At 41.0% G+C, this 22,489-nt stretch overlaps 1 protein-coding gene across 1 annotated transcript in view; it reads left to right on the top strand.

Moving 5' to 3' along the window:
- The window catches only part of LOC137524651 (multidrug resistance-associated protein 1-like), a 162,133-nt gene that overhangs the window by 109,219 nt on the left and 30,425 nt on the right, over positions 1-22,489 (top strand). Inside the window, exons 24-28 of the mRNA XM_068244765.1 lie at positions 4,841-5,151; positions 7,040-7,239; positions 10,864-10,990; positions 16,279-16,380; positions 18,150-18,296. Of these exons, the coding sequence (XP_068100866.1) occupies positions 4,841-5,151; positions 7,040-7,239; positions 10,864-10,990; positions 16,279-16,380; positions 18,150-18,296 (887 nt within the window). The remainder of the gene's footprint in view (positions 1-4,840; positions 5,152-7,039; positions 7,240-10,863; positions 10,991-16,278; positions 16,381-18,149; positions 18,297-22,489) is intronic.

Genomic DNA, 22,489 nt, shown 5'->3' with positions numbered 1-22,489 from the left:
GGCACATGTGAACTGGTTCAGAGCCTCTCAGTCCTAACTCAAAAAGAGATATGACTTAACAGGAAGAGACAGGGCTTATCAGGAAGAGGTAGGACTTAACAGGAAGGGCAAAGTTTAAAAGGAACTTGGCTCTGATTCATAGTCTTATAATAAATCATATGCCAGGATGTTGCCTCTCATTCCACATGGAGGGTGTGCAGTGCTGCTGACATTAATGGATGTTGTACTAGGTTATCAAAGGGGTGTTAGTCCTCAATATCTGTCGCACCCTCCTATCGAAAAGGATCAGGGAATGCGGCCTGTGTGCTTCAGATGGTTAGATGTTGTTGTTTCTGCTACGGTCTCCTTCCTTGTAAGGACTGCTTTACATCACATTGTTTTAGTATCCACCTATTAAATAAATGCTGGTAGTATCCATTTCCTTAGCTTTTCCACCTCCCAGTCCAACACTGTCCAGAACCTTCACCTGTAGCCAATAACAGGCTGACTTGGCCTTGTGTTTTGGATCATTGGCCTCAATTCACTAAGATCATGCTGGAGATAATAAGGCAAGAGAAAACTTACCTCCACACAGTGAGAGAGTTACCTTATCTCTTCATTCCTTAAGTTACCTCCTCTGTAGTTAATTTACCTCCTCTGTAGTTATTTTCACATGCAGTTAATAAACAGCCTGTCTTGAACTGTGAAGTTATTTTAAGGATTGAAGAGTTAACTTAAAGACAGAAGAGTTAACTTTAGGTTTGCCCGAGGTAAAATGTTTCCTGAATACTACATGCCTCATCACCATGGTGATCACTCTAGAAACGTTATTAAAGACAGGAGATAAGCTTAGTGAATTGAGGCCAATAATGTTGGAATGTCCAAGTACGTCCCATGCTCAGCGTCCTGGCTGATGAGTGTATTTTTTTTTCATTAACTTACTGCTTTCATATTGCCACCTATTCTGACCAAATTTCATGTGCCTTTGTAGCTCACACATCCCCAAAACATCAGTGATCCACCACCATGTTTTACATGTTTCACAGTGAGAATGGTGTACCTTTCAATATAGGCCTTATTGACTACTCTCCAAATGTAGCATCTAAAGTTGTGGCCAAAGAGTTCAATTTTAGCATCATCATTCCAAATGACTTTGTGCCAGAAGGTTTGAGGCTTGTTTCTGTGCTGTGGCATATTGTAAGCAGGATACTTTGTGGCATTTGCATAGTAATGGCTTGGCTTTCTTCTGTCAACTCAACTATGCAGAGCATCCTTCTTTAAGTGCCTTCTTATTATGCATCTTGAAACTGATGTACTTTTCTCCTATGTTGCTGTCACTTACAGTAGGTAGTAGAAATCTGACAGAAGCGACAGGTTTTAGACTAGTCCATCTCTTCATAGGGGTTTCTCAGGAAGGCTTTTACTCTTTATAAAGATATTCCCTAAAAAGGATTTAAACAATGATGCTGGCCAGCTTCCCTGCTCGCTACAGTTTTTTGGCAGTTGGATAGAGCGACTGCCATTCACTAAGTGCTTTTGAAAATAAATACATCTCTGAGAATCCCCTATGAAGAGATGGACTAGTCCATAACCTGTCGCTTCTGTCAGATTTCTACTACCAACAGTAAGTGACAGCAACATAGGAGAAAAGTAATTTATGTCTCATTTTACTCTGGAAAAAATGTACTTCTTATTTTTATATGTTTGCACATATTTTAAATGTGAACATTTTTCGCCAAAGTGCCCCTATAATTACTTGAAACCTGCTGCTTGGCATTCACAGTTCCTTGGGTATTTTTTGTATATCCCTTTACTGTTTTATAGAGAGTTTATCTACTTTTTTTTGCAGATCCTTTTACATGTCTTCTGCTTTCCCCATGACTTAGGGCTCGTTTCCACTATAGCGAATCCGCATGCGGGCACTGCACGCGGATTCGCATAGGTAATGTAAGTGGATGGGGCTGTTTCCACTCGTGCGGCTGCGGCAGCGTTTTTTGGTGCGGCAGAAATCTGCACGGCAGGGCCGTCAGATTTCGCGTGCAGAAGGAATGTGCGCGAATCGCCGCTAATGTAACTAATAGGGAAATCGCATGCGGGGTGACCATGCGTTTTTTGACGCGAAATCGCATGCGATTTCGCATAGGTATTAATGTTATTTCACTCAGGCAGTGACATGGTTAAAATCGCATACAGCCTTACCTATGCGGAATCGCATGCGAAATCGCGGCAAAAACGCATGCGGAATCGCACCCGCATGTGATTTTGTCCGCGGTGGAATGCAGGCGATTCCGCACCGCACTAGTGGAAACGAGCCCTAAGAATCCAAAAAACTAGATAAAAGATGCAAGGGTCTGTTAGCAGTCTAGAAACGCATTGACCTTTTATACACACCCACTAATTACAAGCTAATAGATCACAGGTGCAGATGGTTAACTTTAATCGAAATTAAAACCCGTTAATGTCAAGTTGTGTGCATGTTATCAGGCCAAATAACCAGGGTATGTACACTTTGATCAGGTTAATTTGGGTAGTTTGTGTAGTAATTATGATTTAAAAAAGGAAACAGTTGTTTGACAATAAAGGGTTTCAGACAACTACTAACCATGCATGAAATAAAGGTTTTTGTGTCTTCATTCATATTCTATAAAAAATGGTCAAGAAATAAAACATTCTGCCAGGGTATGTAAACAACTGTATATCATACAGTTAACAAAGAAATACATTGTGGGCGGTTAAAAAAAAAAAAAAAAAAAAAAGTGTTCACATTTCAGATATTTTCATTATATTTATAGAACAGAGAACAGACATTTTGCACTAGGCTAATAATGTGGGAAAAAGTACTCTTGAATACGCTGTACCAGAGAAAATAACTTCTATTGCGGGGGTGCCCATTGCGTCGATCGCAATCTACCAGTAGATCACAAAGTACTGCTGGGTAGATTGCAGTTGGGCTTTTTAAAATAGTTTGCAGGATGCTGACTGTGCAGTTCCGGCATACCATCTAATCGTTCTGTCCTGCAGGCAGCCTCTCAGGGAGGTGCGGCAAGAGAGAGCCAGGGGCGGACCTCCCACCTCTTTCTTCCCAACCTGCCCCCTTCCTCCCCGGCCGCCCTCCTTCACCACACCAGGAGGAGGGCGGCACTGCATGCCCGGCGTGGAGACCTCAGAACAGAGAGCGTGGCCTAGCAACTGCGCATATACAGAAAGTAAGCAATTCGTGTATACGCTGTTATTAGACCACCGCTCTCCTCTTCATTGCAGGTCGCTGCTGTTTTGAGGTCTCTGTGCAGGACATGCAGTGCCAGCGAGGGGGATTCTGGTGATGGAGGAGGATGGTCGCCGCTTGGTCAACAAGCGGCGCTGGTGAAGGGGGTTGGGGGGCATACCTGGCTAACCTATACTGGGGCACCTATGCCTGGCTAACCTATTCTGTGGGCACCCAAGCCTGGCTAACTTATTCTAGGGGCACCTATGCCTGGCTAACCCATACTGGTGGCACCTATGCCTGGCTAACCCATACTGGTGGCACCTATGCCTGACTAACCTATAATGGGGGCATCTATGCCTGGCTAACTTATATTGGGGGCACCCATGCCTGGCTAACCTATACTGGGGGAACCCATGCCTGGCTAACCTATACTGGAGGCACCCATGCCTGGCCAACCTATACTGGGGACGCCTATACCTGGCTTCCTATATTTGGGGCATCTATACCTGCCTATACCTGGCTACCTATACTAGGGTAAGGAAAGTCTGCTAGATAATGTCATGGTAGGTGGAAACAATCTGCATCTGCCTTATTGGGCTTCGTTTTGGTGTGTGTGTGTGTGTGTGGGGGGGGGGGGGGGGGTTCTGCAGCTGCCTGATCATGCTGTGATGGGGGGAGGGGGTATGCAAAGTTTTGCATTTTAAATGTTGGTAGATCTCCTGGGCTCTGTAATTTTCAAAGTAGCTCACGAGTCAAAAATGTGTGGGCACCCCTGCTCTATTAGAAAGCATTGAAGATGAAAAAGCAGAGCATAAGCACTATAAAGTGCCAAATAGAAGCCCTGTTGACTTAAAGTGAGTCCAAAGTAAAAATAAAAATGATGAGATAGACAATTGTATCTTCCCTACTACTCTTAAAATGTTTTTTTTTCTTTTTTTTTAGATATCACTGTTTTGTTTTATGCTTAAACATGTACAAATTAGATTTGTTTTATTGTCTCTGCTCAATGGCAGTATCTCAAGAGTCCCAGAACTAAAATTCATGAACTGTTGACCTTTTATATTTATCCCCTGCTCTCAGAAGCTCTTCTCTGCTGGGAGAAGTTTAATGGCTTTAATTCCTTACAAGTGAGGGTTAGCTATATACACTATAGCTATATCACTATATATACAATGATCCAAGAGAGGATCCAAGAGAGAGGCTGTCACTTAAATGCCTGAAGTTTAACTTTTTCAGTAAAAGAACACAGCCTGGTTATTAATATATTAGGGATGGCAATGCTTAGGAGAACTCAAGGAGAAGTATGTGGTCAGTTTGATCAGCTGATAGATTTGTAAGGCTCTGATTAGCTCAAAGCTAAGTGTCTGAATCACACCAGAAACAAGCATGCAGCTAATCTTGTCAGATTTGACAAAAATGTCAGAAAACCCCTGATCTGCTGCATGCTTGTTCAGGGTCTATGTCTAAAAGTATTAGATGCAGAGGACCAGCAGGATAGCCAGGAAACTGGTGTTACTTAGGAAATATGGTAGCCTCTATATCCATCTCACTTCAGGTATAAACTTTCCTTTTAATAATAAGTAATGTTAACATACTGCTTACTGGTGTCATCTTACTGTTACTGCTGAATTAACTCTCCATTCCTCTCCACAGTTCTGTGTATCTTTGTAGCATCCGCCACTATAATTGTGGGCGGAGTATCAGTGTCTCGCCAGCTTCACTCCAAGCTTTTGCACAGCGTTATGAGATGTCCACTCAGCTTCTTTGAAAGGACACCTAGTGGAAATCTAACCAACCGATTTGCTAAGGAAATGGACACTATAGACAGTATCATCCCCCAGATGCTAATGATGTTTATAATGATGTCACTGACTATACTGGAGATACTACTGGTCATTGCAATAGCCACACCGCTGGCTGCTGTAGCCTTCATTCCTGTAGGCTTATTCTACTTCTTCTTACAGGTAATCATATATTATACATACATAATTTCATTCCAGCAAGCAGAAACTGCGTGGAAATACAGGGAATATGTGTATATGTGTGTAATTTTCTCCCAGTGTTATGTTCATTATTTAACATTAACTTTACACAGGCCCATGCTGCAATTGCTGAGATGAAAGGTTTAGGTAAGAGGTGCCCACACATTTTCAGCTTGCGAGCTACTTCTTAGAACATCAATTCAGTAAAAACTTCACACTAGGGTTTGTGTGCAATAGACATTTGCATATGTGCTGTATTGAGGGGTGCAAAGCTATCAGTGTCAGCACTCTGAACATTACCATATTTGGTCCAAATACAGGGAGCCCCTGACTTACAAAAATCTGCTGATACAAATGCTGCTGACGGGCACTCAGTTGGGGGGCATCCAACTTTCCTGCTTCAAATGTAAAGTGCACAACAAGTTCTTGGTTCAGCATCACCATGCTATTCAAACTGCAAGGGTTGGGACAAAGACAGAATTCTGAGAAGACTGCAGTGTATGGTTAAAGAAAACCAGAGCTGAGGGAAAAAAAAGTTTTATACATACCTGAAGCTTCCTGCAGCCCCATGCGCTTGGAATGCTCCCACGCGGCTGTCCTTCTCTGTCTTCTGTACCGGGTCACTTTGCTTCAACCAGTCGCGGCCAGTCTGCGCAAGAGAAGTGCACCCTCTACGTATCTCTCCGGCGGCTGCTGGAGAGATGCGTAAATAGCACACTTCACTTGCGTCAGACTGGCGGCGACTGGAGGAAGTAACGGAACCCGGTACAGAAGTCGGGGAAGATTGAGGACGGCGGTGTGGGAGCGATCCGTGTGCATGGGGCAGGAGGAAGCCCCAGGTATGTATAAAAAAAAAAAAATTCCCCCTCAGCTCTGGTACACTTTAAGTGAGTAAGTGGTGCAGGAGGAGATGAGGAAAAGGCTCCTTACAAGTTACTTTGAAGGACCACTATCACAAAAATTGTTACATTTAAAACGCATGTGTGTGCATACATATAGAATGTACATTTTTTAAAGATATAGATGCACTATAAAGTACTTTTTAGTGGCCTCAGCTGTGAGGTTCATCTTTTTGAAGATCCTGGTTTGGCCACACCCACACCTAGGTGGGGTAATTGATGTTATTGCTTTGTATTATTGTACAGCAGATGTGTAATAATAAAGCCATTCATTCAATATATTAGGTGGTGCAGCCTTTTCTGTAGGGCTTGTCTATGTCTTCTCTTTTCATATAGTTGCCTTGGAGATAATTTTTTTTTTCTCCACAAAAGCAGTGTTATTTTAAGGATAGAAGTATAAAAAAACTTCCTGCCTGCTAAAAGAGTAGAGCTCGTCAATGAGATACTAATTTTTAGTTGCATGCAAATTTAATGTAGATAGTATGGAGCTTAGAATTGGGCCACCCAAAATCAGCAATAAGTGTACTCCATTTTTGAACTGGTTATAATTTAAATGAAAAGGCTCACAGCCTGAAATGATTTGTGTCACATTAGCTACCTTTTATAAATGCTACAAATGTAATGTTTTCCTTCTTGTGTAAATCCAGCAGTTATACTTTAGGTCACTAGATGGTGGTGCTGCATCAGTTTTTTTTCTTTCACGATTTTAAATACAGTACAAGTTTGCGAATTGAGAAGAATATGACGATCGGTGTACACTGTGAGTTTCAGATTTGTGACCATAGCACACCTTTTTTTTCAAATTAGTCTTGGATGATTTATTCAACTAATAAGAAGGCAGACCTTTAGTACAATCAAATACCTGACTTGTGATATTTGCTTTCTTCAGATGACAGGGGGTTCATTTACTTCCTAATTGAAAAAAATGAGCATCCTATACTTTCTTCTGTTTATCACATCTTCTTCCACAGAGATTTTATGTTGCCAGCTCCAGGCAGCTGAAACGTTTGGATGCAGTCAGTAAATCTCCTTTGTACACTCACTTTAATGAAACTCTACAAGGAACCAGTGTTATACGAGCCTTTAGAGAACAGGACCGATTCATTGAAGACAACAATAGACGTCTGAATACCAACCAGCGCTTCTACTTCTGCAGCTTTGTTGCTAACAGGTAACATGAAGGCAGAACTCATGGCATCAATAAGACAAAGCATGTTTATTCTTGGATATCTTTACTTCCTGCACATATCCAAACACATGCTCTTATCAGCTGACAATTTAATGTCTGTAGGGTTTTTTTAAGGGCCCTTTCACACTGGTGCGGTGCTGCAAATTATGCACACCCACCAACTGAACGACCAACTCATTTGTATACTGCGCGTGCAAGCGGAACAACTTACCACATTAAAAACAAGTACAATTTGCTCAAATGGCTTGTACACACATGGCCAACTGCATAATATCAGCCCAACCGTCATGTGAGCTGATCTGCCTGTTGGATCGGACAAACTGCCTGTTATCAGTCATTCATCTAGTCATTTGCCTCACGTACACACCCCCAACTATCGTCCAACAGATCAAGTGTGGACGATAGTTGGGCGGAATAGTTGTACGTGTGTATGAGCCTTTATTTAGCTAGCTTTGTTCAGGAGATGAATAACCATGAATGTGTAAATAAGTGATTTTGCGCCCACTGAATCTAAATTCAATATGATTGGCTGCACAAATGATATGTGGGGTTACTCACACCCCCACCGTTCACGTAAAAAATGTCTCAAAAAACACTCATGCGCCTATATGTACCATCACATATACATTCTTTAATTCATAAATACAAATGCATGAATCTCTTTATAAAACCAGATAAAATTACCTAAAAATGCAAAAAACACGAACTAACTTTCTCAGTGCCGCCGCCCTATGGTACACCGTCTGGCACACACCACAACAGATACCTATAGATTGATTCGCTGAGTAAAATTCGTTTTTTAGCATGTAATTGCACTAATCCCTATAGCACCTTTCCAGTCTCACAAGGATGATACACCTTGTTTCAGATTAGCAACATTGGCTTATCCTTATTCAAATATCGTTAGTCCGTTGCGTCCTGTTAGCTCACAAAAGTATACCTCATATATCCAACACAGAGCAACTCAAAAATTCATAAGGAGTGGCTTAGACTTTCATATATATACCCACCAGAGATAAACTAGTAATTCCAGCGTTCTTTTATATGCAAAAATGCGTCCTGCAGGATTTTATGAATAGATTGCAGACTTATCAAACAGATGGTGTTCTATAAAAATATTCAGCAGATTACGTCTTGCAAAGTTTTTGTAGCATAGAGCTTCCGTATTTTGCACGGCATGCACACACACTAACAGCGTGGCTGCAGGTTAAAAGACAGTTCAGACAACTCACGCAGCTTCAGGGGTAGGCAACTGGTTCCTTTGAGCTTACAATTCCGCTGGGTCTTCTGGCAGAAGGAGACCCGGCCGGTGGCTCTCGTGTTGATCTAACGTCGTCTCCCGCGGAGGTTAAGCAATTTGCTGGAAAGTCTTTCCACGAACAGGAACTTCAAGGGTGACGTCACCTCTGTAGTAACCCAATGCCGACTAGTTTCGGTAGGCAGGGCCGGGCCGAGGCATAGGCTGTAGAGGCTCCAGCCTCGGGGCGCAGTGTAGGAGGGGGCGCACAATTCATTCAGCTGTCATTCCTAATTGTGTTTGAAGCAGAAAGAAATAAGAAAAGGGGATACATAGCAGTGACTGCAAGCCAGATAACTAGATATTAAGGTGTTGGGGAGGTTGTGGGCCCTGTGGCACCTCTTAGTGTAATAGCAATCAGCGTGTGACAGCTGGGATGGGAGGGATGGAGGGGCGCACTTTGGTGTCTCAGCCTTGGGTGCTGGAGGACCTTGTCCCGCCTCTGTCGGTAGGATACGCCTGCCTTCCTCAGGGCGTGTTCCCATTGGCTTTCCAGCTCTTTTTATTTTGTAATTCCACCCCTTTCTTTACGCTGTTGGTTACAGATGCCGGCAAATGTATCTCTCTTCAGTGTTCTGCAAGAGAGTATATACAGACATTCCTTATGAAAAAGCGAACAGTTCAACATCTGAATTTAGTCCCAAAGGAGCCAAACTGTTCAATGTATAAATCCAATTAGTTTCTTTTCTTGACATACTTTGAATATAGTCTCCTCCTCTCCAGTCCTTATCCACAGTTTGAATTGCATAAAATCTAAAAGTCTGCAGGCTCCCTAACCCCCCCCCCCCCCCCCCCCCCCCCCCCCGTGGCATTCCCAAAAATGTTTGCTTAATGGCAACTTCTTGTTCCCTTTTCTAATACTGTTTACATGTTCTCCGATTCTAGATAAAAGTTTCCTTTTTGTTCTTCCAACATATTGCTTGTTGCAACCACATTCTATAATATATATTACCCCTTTGCTGTTACAATTCAAATTGCCATAAATATCAAACTCCTCCTGGGTCACAGCTGATCTAAATTGTTTTATTGGTGCATTGTACTTAGTGCTTTTGCATGGGACACAGAAACCGCATCTCTTAAACGACCCTTTCTGTCTCTTTGATTTCTTAGTTTCAGCAACAGTCGGTGCAATCATATTTTTCAAATTATTTGCTTTACAAAATGTAAACTTTGGTTTTTCAGTTAAAATCCCATTTAGGGTCCTATCTTGTTGAAGAATGCCCCAATACTTATCCACTACTCTCTTAATATCTCTGGACTGTTGATTATATTGCATTTTAATGCTCAATGGTGGGCCCAAATCATCTTTCCTTCTATTTTCTAATACCCTCTCTCTAGGACAGTTTTTTACTTCATGTAATGCATGCTGAACTAGTTCTTCTTAATACTTTTTCTCTAAAAACCTCTCCCTTAAAATATCTGCCTGTGCATCAAAGTCTTCTAAACTAGTACAATTCCGCCTAATACGAGTGAATTGATTCTTTGGGATATTCGTCAGCCACCTTAACATGTGGCAGCTGTCCATAAAAATATAACTATTGGTGTCTACCTTCTTAAAAAATGTCTTTGTTTTTATCTCCCCTTCTTGAATAAAAATAGTTAAATCTAAAAAATGTACCTGATGGGTGCTAAATTCACTCGTAAAAAACATATTGTACTCACTTTTCACATTTAGCCAGTCCAAAAATATGCGTTTATATGAGGTATACTTTTGTGAGCTAACAGGACGCAACGGACTAACGATATTTGAATAAGGATAAGCCAATGTTGCTAATCTGAAACAAGGTGTATCATCCTTGTGAGACTGGAAAGGTGCTATAGGGATTAGTGCAATTACATGCTAAAAAATGAATTTTACTCAGCGAATCAATCTATAGGTATCTGTTGTGGTGTGTGCCAGACGGTGTACCATAGGGCGGCGGCACTGAGAAAGTTAGTTCATGTTTTTTGCATTTTTAGGTAATTTTATCTGGTTTTATAAAGAGATTCATGCATTTGTATTTATTAATTAAAGAATGTATATGTGATGGTACATATAGGCGCATAAGTGTTTTTTGAGACAGATGAATAACCATGTTGATCATTGCTGAATAGCCCCAGAGCAGGCAAACTCCTTCCTATGCCCACCTTCCCTTGTCCATAGAAAACCTTGAATGCTGAGTTGAGCTAAACCTGGGCATATGTACAAGAATCATTGGTCAGACTCTTAGAAAATAAAAGAATCCAGCTTTGCACATTTATTTAATGTCACTACCACTGTTAATGCTTATTATTTACTGGCTCCTTAAGTTGCTTTCTATCTTTGCTAGGTGGCTGAGTGTACGTTGTGATCTCCTTAGTAATTTCATAGTGTTTACAGTGGCCATTGTGGGAGTTCTGTTCAAGGAAAGCATTTCCCCAGGACTGGTTGGCCTTGCAGTGGTGAATTCTCTGCGGGTAAGTGTGCATAGAGCTACTAACAGAACCTTTCCCTATTATATAGCCACAGAATTGCATGATGAAATTAAAAGGTACCTAAACTGAGAAGGATATGGATTTTTATTTTAAAATAATACCAGTTGCCTGACTCTCCTGCTGATCCTGTGTCTCTAATACTTTTAGCCACAGCCCCTCAACAAGTGTGCAGATCAGGTGCTCTGACTGAAGTCAGACTGGATTAGCTGCATGTTTGTTTCAGGTGTGTGATTAAGCCACTACTGTGGCCAAAGAGATCAGCAGGACTGCTAGGCAACTGGTATTGTTTAAAAGGAAACATCCATATCCCTCTCAGTTGAGGTTACCTTTAATGTATGGGCTATATTAAAGTGGATCCGAGATGAACTTTTACTCATTGCATAATTATGTTCCTTTCCTATTGTTTATAGGGCATTCCTCAAGCCAAATACTTTTTTTGTTTTTGTTTTAATACTCTAATTCCCTATAAACTAAACAAGCCACGCCCACAGGTTTTCAGAGAACCAAGGCTCTTTCAGACAGTAGCAAGGGCTCATGGGAGCTCAGTCTGAGCAGGAGGAGGGGGAGGTATTGCTAGCCAGAGATTTGAGAGGCAGAGGGGAGGAGGGAGGAGGAGGGGGGCGATTAGGGTTTTTTGCTCAAGATGTAGATAAGGCTGCCTCTGTGTAATGTTTACAAACAACATGGCCGCTGTCATTGTATCACAGGAAGAAATGATCATATTCTATTAAAGCGGTTTGCAGCTAGATTTGCTGTGTAAACTACGGTATCTAAACTTTAGATAAGATATATAGACTAGTTACTTGTTCTAGTTAGTTTTTATCTCGGATCCGCTTTAAATAAGATAATAGCCAGCCAACAGTGTTATAATCAAGTACCACACTAGTGTAGTAAGAGCCATGTAAGTTGGAATGAGAGCAATTTTAAAATATTTAACATTTTCTTTTGATATGGGTCATACTCATAGAAATGAATAGACAGAAACCTGAACCAAGAGGAATTTGAAAGCTGATGTATTTAATTCCTTATAAATAAATCCCAGCTGCCTGGTGGTCATGCTGGTAGTAGTTTGTGTTTTACACTTGAAACAAGCATGCAGCCAACACAGTCAAAACAAATACATTTGGAGTAAAATAACATACACATGCTAGGTTAAACTCAGTAGAGGCAGCTGATAAAGACTGCCTTGGGAAATAATCTAATGTGTATTCAGGAGCCTCCTGATGTCACCTACTGATCTGGCATGCTGTATTTAATTGATGACTCATGGCCAAGCACAATGTTCTACCACTCACCCTGTCACTGGAAGCCACTCCATTGTGCACTGCATAGGCAAACGCAGGGGGGGGGGGGGGGGGGGGATTACAGCTGCCCAGAATCCCCCCTCAGACTCAGTTCAGTGTCTTGGGACAGGCACAAGTTGAGACACCAAAATGTCTGCAGGCATCCTGCAGCTCACAGCACTGCCCCCTTTCTTTCCCTGCTACAGTTGACTTTAGATGTAGCAGCAGTGTGTGTACAGAGCATGGAGCAGCAGTGTGTGTACAGAGCATGGAGCAGCAGCGTGTGTACAGAGCATGGAGCAGCAGTGTGTGTACAGAGCATGGAGCAGCTCTAAGGAACTTAACAGAGTCAGTTATGAACACAGCCCTGTGCCTCTGCTTCCTTCTTCATTACCAATGTTGGCTGTCATTATTATCTGTATGCAAACAATCCCATTGTTGGTTTATCGGATAGGAAATTGCATTATGTGTACCCAGCATGATATCCTACCATATTATTATACTGTATTGTGCATGGCTGAGGGAGACCTTTCAGGAATCCCCCCTTTGAAAATCCTGGGTTTGCCCGAGCACTGCTTGTGGGTCCCTCCTCCCTAGTAACATAACCTATCTCTTCCCTGCACAGCCTTGGCTTCACTCTGGCATTGAGTCCTTGATCCGTGCCAGGCAACAGTCCTCATACCTGTGTATGTTGCTTGCTTAATAGATCACCGACAGATTGAAAGTATTAAAATCTGCTGTAACAATTAACCTGTGTATGACTACTACAACTCTATCTGCCAAATAATGTGCACTGCAGTACTTGTTCAGTGTGAGATACAGTAGCTTTACCATTGCCACAACATAACCCATAAATCTTCTTACTGTAAAAACTACACCTATGTTCGCTGTAGTTTTTTGTCAGAGTGTGAGTCATAAGAGATATCCTTAGCACTATCAGACAATAATTGCAGAAACTAATTGTAAAAAAATTACTTGTAATAATGCTTGAATTTCAGTTTAGTTATTTGGAAAGCTATACCTTCTAATTTTAAGGGCTGAAAATGCTTACAAACACTGTAAGCTGGTTTAATTTCAAATAAAAAAATGCAGCCCAGTGGCCAGTTGTCACCATCCGTAGTCATGTCTATGATGTTGGTCTATAATGTAAGTGGGCACCAATCTTCAATTATTAATTTATGGAGTGTAGAGTACAGGAGATAATTACAGTTGTAAAACGCTCACTGATTCTGCTATGACGGAAAAGTTGTAAAACAAGAAGAGGCAAATTGGAGCGCTCATAGTAACGGATACATTGGCCATGCAGCCGCGACATGGACAGAGCTCGTCAGATGGATGTGCTGACAAGGCAGCTAAAGGAACGTTCATACCTGCACAGCTCATAGACACAGTTCCTGTACTCACTTCCCAGCATTTACACACACAAAAAGCTTCACACGTGGTCTAATAACATCCACAGGAAATACTGCAGGTAACCAACTGTGTCCTGGCCTCGGGGTTCAGAGCATCTGGGTTCAGAGACAGCGCAGACGAGTCGTGGAACACTTAATACATCCTGGGCCCAGTCCCTGGCCTAAGTGGGACTCATGTGATCCCAGCTGCCTTGTCTGCACATCCATCAGGTGAGCTGTGTCCATTGCGGCCAATATATGAATGCATCAGTTTACCTCTTCTTGTTTTACACCAATCTTCAATTAGCCTATTAAATATAACCTAAAGAGGAACGTCAGCCTAAACAAACATACTGTCATGAAGTTACATTACGGTAGTTATGTTAATTAAAATAGGTAATAACATCTCTTACCCACCCTGTTTTAAAAGAACAGGCAAATGTTTGATTTCATGAGGGCAGCCATCTTTTTGGTTGAAAGGTGGTGACAGGGAGCATGAGACACATTTCCAACTGTCCTGTGTGCTGATCACCCCTCCCAGTTGCTAGGCAATGTAAATAACAACATAGGAAATCCCATCATGCTTTGCACAGCATCAGGGAAAAAAAGCCCGGGCAGTTTAGTTCTAGGGTGGAGCTTAGCTAAAAATGTAGCTAAAAATGATGCTTTGGTAAGAAAAACAAAGTTCTGATGCTGTGAAACTGTTAAAGAAACACCAAGCCTTTTCAGTTCTGCTGAGTAGATTTTTAGTCCAGAGGTTCACTTTAAGTCTTCTTGAGTGAGAGATATAACTATAATTCAGGTTTCCATCTGTGAAAAGTCTGTCCTTATAACTGTCTATAACAACCAGGCTGCACTGTCAAAATCAAAAAGAGAGACGGTAGCGTGCCAATGGTGCGTTAAACTTCTTTAATTTTCTCAAAACACGCAATAAAAGTTTCACTTACAGGCTTAGAGTGTAGCATGTGTAGGAGGCCGCCATCGAGTCCTCTCCAGCAACTGAGCTTAGGTGCTGAAGGACTCGCTGGCGGCCTCCTACACGCGCTACACTCTTTTAGAGTCTGTAAGTGAAACTTTTATTGCGTGTTTTGAGAATTACAATTAAAGAAGTTTAAGGCACCATTGGCGCGCTACCTTCTCTGTTTGTGTTTTGCATATAGATCACTGGCACCACCCAGTAGTGGGAGCAGGGCCTGGAGCTTACAACTTCATTAAAGGGCCAGTACAAGTTGTGCTAGCGCAAGTGAACAGTTCTTTTGCACTGTAAAAATGGCTGGAGCATGACAAGTGTTTTAGGGGAACCAGCATTCTCACGTACACTTAGGACCCCGTATTCAGGAGCAGACTTCCTGTGTCAGTGTACATCAACTAGAGATTTAAATAATAATTTAAAAAACCTACAAACTACAAAAAAAGACAGCAGGCAGCTCATCACGTGTATATATGTATTTAACTTATTAAGCACATTTTTGGCTAAGGTCTACTTTAAAGGAGTTCCAAGCAAGTGCAGAAGTAGAACCTGCCTTCCCTAATGTATTCTACATGATCATGTGTTCCTTTCCTATGACAGCCTCGACTTGTATTACTGGGCCTATCCAACCAGCCCAAAATTGCATGATCCTGTATCTTGTACCCTGTTTGCCATGTATAGCCTTGTCCTATGTTGTATAACCTTGTTACGTTTGTCATCCTTTGTATCATTGTATGTATGCTTTCAAAGATTTTATTAGATCAATCATAGGAAAAGTTTCCATAACAATGGAATACATCATGAAAATTACAACAGACAAAGAGAATTCTGTAGATAATTAGAAAAAAATGAGAGTTGTGTTGTACCCATAGGTAAAAAGGACTGAGGAACACAGGTTATAGCGGATATGAGGTCATCCTAGGTAATCAATCTCAAAAGAGAACAATAAACTGTCATCCAAAAACTGCAGAGCTAAATATCTAGTGTGTAATCTTTCCAGGAAATTGAGACCAAAGGTTGGAAAGGGGGAGGGTTGGGGGGGGGGCAATCCCACCGGAGGTGTTTAAAAGTTCCAAGTGTTTGACTGCCTCTGGAACCAGGGACGGATCTAGACCAAGTTGCGCCTGGGGCAAGGTCAGGTTTTGGCACCTAAAGGTCAGGTTTTGGCACCTAAACTGCAATTCCCCATCCAGTTTTGGCGTCTAAAGGTCAGGTTTTGGTGCCTAAAGATCAGGTTTTGGCGCCTAAACTGCCATTCCCCATCCAAATGTTGCCGCCTTTTTAAGAATTCAACAAACTGCGCCTGGGGCAAGAGACCCGTCTGCTCCCCCCTAGATCCGTCCCTGTCTGGAACAGTTCGGATTGCAACCATTATTAAATTTGGATCTTCTGACCGGGGTCAAGTAAGTACAGTGTACATTGTACTGTATGTATTTATTGTCCAGCACTGTGTAATATGTTGTTGCATTATAAATACAATAATTAATAATAATACTACAACCAATGTTACAGTTTCAAGTTCATCACATCCTTTGTGAGTTCTGTGTAAAGATTTACCAATTATGAGTACCTTATTTATTAGTTCAAGTGGTAATAATACTAATAATTGCTACTGTATCTTTCAAGTTGACAGGTGTTTTGAAAGAAGCAGTGCACACTGCCACCGACATGGAAACCAACTCTGTTTCTGTGGAGAGAGTGAAGGAGTACTGTGAAGTGGAGCCTGAGGTGAATACTCCTCTTCATATGATGCTGAACTGTCTACTTGCATGCTGAGTGGTGTTGGCTAGAGTAGAGACCGATTTCAAGGAGGAAACCTTGAATTTCAATGAATCAGTTGAATGTAAAATACTGCAGTGCTTTGATAACTAAAGAAATTGGAAAGGTTACCAGCAATTTTCATCAGTGTTGTATGACCAAGTGTTTTGTGATTCACATGTGACCAGAAATGGATCGCCACATGCTGATAGTGGAAAACTGCCCTTTCAAGTTTTTCTATTTACCGTATTTACCTGGTTGCTTGATTGCATGTAGTTTGTGAGGTAATATTGAATTTTGTGAACTACAATATCCACCTGTGCAATCAGCATAGCACAAAAATGCAGCTAAATGATATACAGGAAACCTGCAATCTCTTTCAGTATGGAAGACAAAAACATCTTTACTTAAAAAGCAAGCAGAAGTCACGGTTTACCAAAATCTATGGATTACTGCATTTTGCAAATGACGTTTGCGTTGGCACTATTATACTGTATACGAATATATTGTAGTCTTACATTTTAGAATAGCATTTGAAGAAAGTACAACTGTCCAACTAAAGATATATCTACATGATAAATGTTTATTGCTTCTGAGAGATACAGATTCTGTGTTGGCATATAACACTCTTGTAAGCAGACTGACCATTATAATTTTTACTTCCAAAAACATACAGATATGTTAATTAGCTTCTCCCTAAATTGGCCCTAGACCTACACTACACGATATATACATAAATAGATAGATACATAAACTATGGTAGGGATTAGATTGAGAGCCCCTCTTAAGTGACAAGACAATATACTATGTACATCGCTGTGAAAGATGTCGCTTCTCTATAAATACTAAAGAATAATAATTACTCCAGTATTAAATATTGATCTGTAGATTACCCTTGGTTCTCAGTAATGCAAAACCCCCAGCTGGGTAGCTGCACTTCTTCTGCAGGTACACCACTCCTGTAACAACGGTTCATTTACAGTGTATTGTAGTTTTATTGAAAACAAAAGTTTGCTTTCTTAAAACAGAAATAATTTGCAATAATTCAGGTTGGGGTGAGCTCCGAGATGTCTCCCAGTGCATCACAGCTGAATATATGCAAATTAACTATTGTTGCCCTTAGAAGCTAAACACCTCCAGAACCGCTGGAATGCAATGATGTGTCAGCTTGTTAATTTGTACAGAGCCATAATAATCCAACGTGCATACAGACTGTTTCAGATTGGTTGATCCTCATCAGTGCATGGCATGGATTAATGTGGCTCTATGGGGTAGGACTTGAAACACCCAGAGGTACAGACTAACCAGCAAGCTCATGGTGAACCAGAACTCATTGGAGTGTGTAAGGGACTACAATGGTCCTAAAAGCCCCCATTACTAAAATGCATGGAAACTTTTGTTTAGTCTGTACCTCTAGTTTTATTGAGCAACCAGACGCACTACGTTACTTTTTTTTTGCATTTGTAGTTTTATTAAGCAACCAGATGCACTACATGCTATTTTTTTTTTACATTTGTTGTTTTACTGAGCAACCAGATGCACTTCATGTTACAGAAAGTCTATGCACCCGTAACATGCAGTGTGTGGTGTCTGTGTGTTTAGTGTGTTTGGTGGCTCAATAAAACTACAAACGAAAGTTTGAAGCCTGTGGAGTGCCTTCTTCTATTCCATTGTGAATTCAGTATTGATCTCTCTGTCATATAATCGTGCAATAACAAAGAGTTGTGTTGTATGTCTAGGCTCCATGGACATCAGAACAGGCTTCTACCTTGACACATTGGCCACATGCGGGGAAAATTGAGTTCCATAATTATGGCCTGAGGTATAGAAAAGACTTGGAAATGGCATTAAGGAACATCACTGCTTCTCTCCAGCCTGGTGAAAAGGTTGGTGTTATAGACTGATATTCTCCATCAGTTTCCACATATTCTTTTCACTTTTTTTCATCCAAGACCCAGAAGTTTAAATGAACTTGAACTCAGAACTTCCTCTCTGCTCTAAAAGATAAGCAACAGCATAATAACCTTTAAAGAAAAAATGTCTTTGTGAGGGCTGGTGCACACCAAGAGCTTTTCTGAACGTTTTTAAAAACGCTCGCACTTTGAAAAGCACTTGGCTAATGTATTTGAATGGGATGGATCACACCAGAGCGATGTGCTTTTTTCCCAAATGCAAACATGGGTCCTTCAGCATTCTTGCTGATTTGTGAGGCGATTCAACCTCAATGTTAAGTATAGGAAAGTGGAAAATCACTCTGAAAAGCGCTAGATCAGAGCAATTTTCCAAGCGTTTTTGTTACAGAAGCTGTTCAGTTACAGCTCTACTGTAACAAAATAACACGCTACACCAAAACGCCCCAAAAAATTGCTAGGCACATGCCTAAAATCGCCTTAAAAATCACTTCAAAAAGCGCTAAGCATTTGCTTATACGCTAGCGCTTTTTGGTGTGCATTGGCCCTTACAGCCGATAAAAATCCTGCAATAAATCGGCAGTGTGTCTACTTCCTGCTTTCATGGAAGCAGATATAGGGTTAATATCCTGTGTTTTACAAATCAGCAGCTCTACTGTGGCTGAGGAGATTCCTAAGCTGACAAAGCTGAGGAGATCACATTACAGTGGTTATTAGTCACAGATGAGGGGGAATAGACAGGCTAAATTCTTTAAATACATACAGGGTGCATTTCTCTGTTTCCTTGTGTAAGAGTTCAAGTCCACTTTAATATCCTGCGTTAACATGTTGGCTGTGTCTGCTGAGGACTGTTGAATTTCTGTGCTGACACTGCTGAGAGATCAAATTACACTTGTGATTACTCACTGGGAAAAGGGGGAGGGATTAGACAGGCACTTAACTCTAAAAACATGCTGGGTGCATTTCTCTCTGTTATTCTTGTGTCCTGTGCAAAAGTTCAAGTCCACTCTTAAGCCCTCAACAGTTTGCTTCCAGCTATCCAGATTCATTTATAAGCACTACTTTATGTTAAAACTATCATAAATGCTCAGGGATATTTACAACCAGTCTTAACAGTGATAACCTGCATCCAGCTGGTAATGTATGCCTGTCATCTGATCTAACTTGGCTGAATCCAGCAATCTTACCTCATGCCAAACCTTATTTCTCATGAATGTATGACGTTCTGCTCTTTTTACAAAGGACCACTGGGATTGTTGCTGTACAGAGAGATTCATTGACATCTCTTATTCTATTGAGATTTTGGCATTGTACAAAAATCAGACCTGTGGGTTGTGTGTTTGCTGAGAGCATATATGTCAGTGCAGTCAGCATTTACTTGCATGTAGAGAAGATCAGATATGCAAATTGTTCCACGGTGATGCAGATTTATACAAATTCTTATGCAAATATATGCAGCTCGAAAATGGACCAATCAATTTAAACCTGGGTTTAAATTGATTAGTCCATTTTTAAAATACATTTGCATGAAACATTTGCATAATTTCAGAACAATTTGCATCTCATTGATCATCCCTACTTGCATGTAGGAAATAATCATTAGAGATGGTCAATGACGAAGAGAGTAGATTTACGAAGAGAATAGATTTATAGATGCTGTTTTACAAGCAAAAAAGTAAAAATGACCAGCACTTGCCAATTCTTAAAAAGCAGGGTATTTATTCACAAAAAGAGTGAACAAAAAATAGTAGCATGAGGACTTCCTCCAGAATAGATTACGTCAAGTGAAAGCATGCTTTCACTTGACAAAGAGCGGTTTATCCGTTCGAAACGGCGACAGTCCGTTGTGATTGGAATTGGGCTGCAATGGAGGCGTAACCTATTCTGGAGGAAGTCCTCATGCTACTGTTTGCAGCTAAGAGCTATATCTACTATCAAGAGCTATAGTTACATTCTGGGAGTCCGGATGTCATGGCTATTTTTTGTTCACTCTTTTTGTGAATAAATACCCTGCTTTTTAAGAATTGGCAAGTGCTGGTCATTTTTACTTTTTTGCTTGCATTAAGTCTGTATCAGCCATACAGGCTAGACCTGGCACAGCCGTTGAAGCAAGATAGGTGTGCTGTCCAAGAAGTACAAAACATAGATGCTGTTTTATATACCTTATCCTAGATGTGATCTTTTGGGTGTCTAGCAGCCAGTCGTATCATGTATATGCACTTATATACTGTAGCTGTTGCTGTTTTGTTGATTCTTCAGTATTAACATGAAAGTTATATTCTCTGTCGTACACTAATGATGTTTCTACCTGCCGAGTTATTATGCTTTATCTTGTTTATGACATCTTTGTCATCTATCCTTGTGATCCTCAAGTATGGTCATATGCTGTTGTATGTTTTTATATCTTTCTAATAAAATGTTTAAAAAAGAGATGGTCAATGAGATGCGAATCATTCTGGCGTGCATGCAAAATTAATTTTAAATTGTATGAAGCTTGGAATTAGTAAAAACATGCATTTATATTTCCAGTTGCAAGCTGCATACAATTTCCTGCATTGCACACAGGAACAGGAAAATTGAATACTAACCTGACGTAATTTTCCTTTCCTGGTAAATCTCCATGACAACATCACAGATGGGCAGTTCTTATCCCACAGCTGCCGAATAGGATAAAAGTTAACTAGCATACATACAACCACACCCTATACCCTTCATTCCTTAAATTTTTGGACGAGCCGCAACAATGGGCCCTGCATCTGTGATACTGTCATGGAGTCACCAGGGAACAGGAAAATTGAATACTAACCTGACGTAATTTTTCTTTCCTGGTGAATCTCCATGACAGCATACAAGCCCGTATGCTGTCATGGAGATTCACCAGGAAAGAAAAATTACGTCAGGTTAGTATTCAATTTCCCTGTTCCCTGGTGACTCCATGACAGTATCACAGATGCAGGGCCGGCGCTACCATTAAGGCAAAGGAGGCAGCTGCCCCAGGGCCCCAGAGCTTGTAGGGGCCCCCAGTGGCTACAAGAGGAAAACATTTTTTTCAAATCGGCCTTATAGTTTTTGAGAAAATCGATTTTAAAGTTTCAAAGGAAAAAAAAAACACATTTAAAAACCTGCCGACTTTAATGGTTAATAGCAAATCCACCTCAAATGCTAGAAACCCTAAATTTGCAGGATATGTTAAGGAGATCATTAGGAAAAAGAGGAAAAAACAATTTTTCAAAAAGACCTTATAGTTTTTGAGGAAATCAATTTTAAAGTTTAGAAGGAAAAAAGTATAGTTTTAAATGCGGTAAATGTAACTTTTAGTAGCAAACCTAATGGTAGTGTAATTTTACATGCATCAAACGAAAGCGCAATACATTTCCTGACAAGGTTTCCAGGCGGTCTATACGCAGCCGCAGCGCTCTGGCCAGGGATCGCTATACAGCCGCAATATGGCTGTATGAAGATCCCTGGCATTTTTTCCTATTTTCCCAATTTTTTTTTATGTTTAGAGTGTGGGAATTTAAAAAAATAAATAAATTATGTGGGGTCCCCCCACCTGAAACTTTTTAACCCCTTTCCCCCATGCAGGCTGGGATAGCCAGAATGTGGAGCTCTGACCGATTGGGACTTCACACCCTGACTATACCAGCTGCAAAAAAGGTCCCCTAATGCCGATTTTTGTTCCGGGGTATATGTTGGGGGCCCCCCCCCAGGTTTATTTTGCCCTGGGACCCCATTGTTGCTTAAACCGGCCCTGCACAGATGGGCACTAACTAGTAACAAAACATAGGGTGGGCATTTGAAAACAAATTTTAATGAAACAGAAAAAAGCAACACCAATTATAAACTTTCATTGGTTGCTAAAGAAACAAATTTTTTTTACCCAATAAACTGGTCGACAACATAGCAGGATCAATTTTTTAAAGATTAATAATAGTATGATCAGAAGCCCAGTTAGCTGCTTTACAAATAGTCTCTTTGAGACTTTACCCAGAGTAGCCCAGGATGCTGCCATATCCCTAGTGGAGTGGGCAGACAACTCCCTATGTGGAACAAGACCCTTACACTTGTAAGCTTTTTGTATAACTGTCACAATCCATCTGGAAATGATTCTAGCAGTAGCTGCTTTTCCCTTGTTTAGACCTAAAGGAACTACAAAGAGTCTGTCTGTA

Source organism: Hyperolius riggenbachi, chromosome 7, assembly GCF_040937935.1.
Source record: "Hyperolius riggenbachi isolate aHypRig1 chromosome 7, aHypRig1.pri, whole genome shotgun sequence".
NCBI lineage: Eukaryota > Metazoa > Chordata > Amphibia > Anura > Hyperoliidae > Hyperolius > Hyperolius riggenbachi.
Note: the sequence above shows the minus strand (reverse complement) of the source record. Positions and strands in the feature narration are given on the sequence as shown.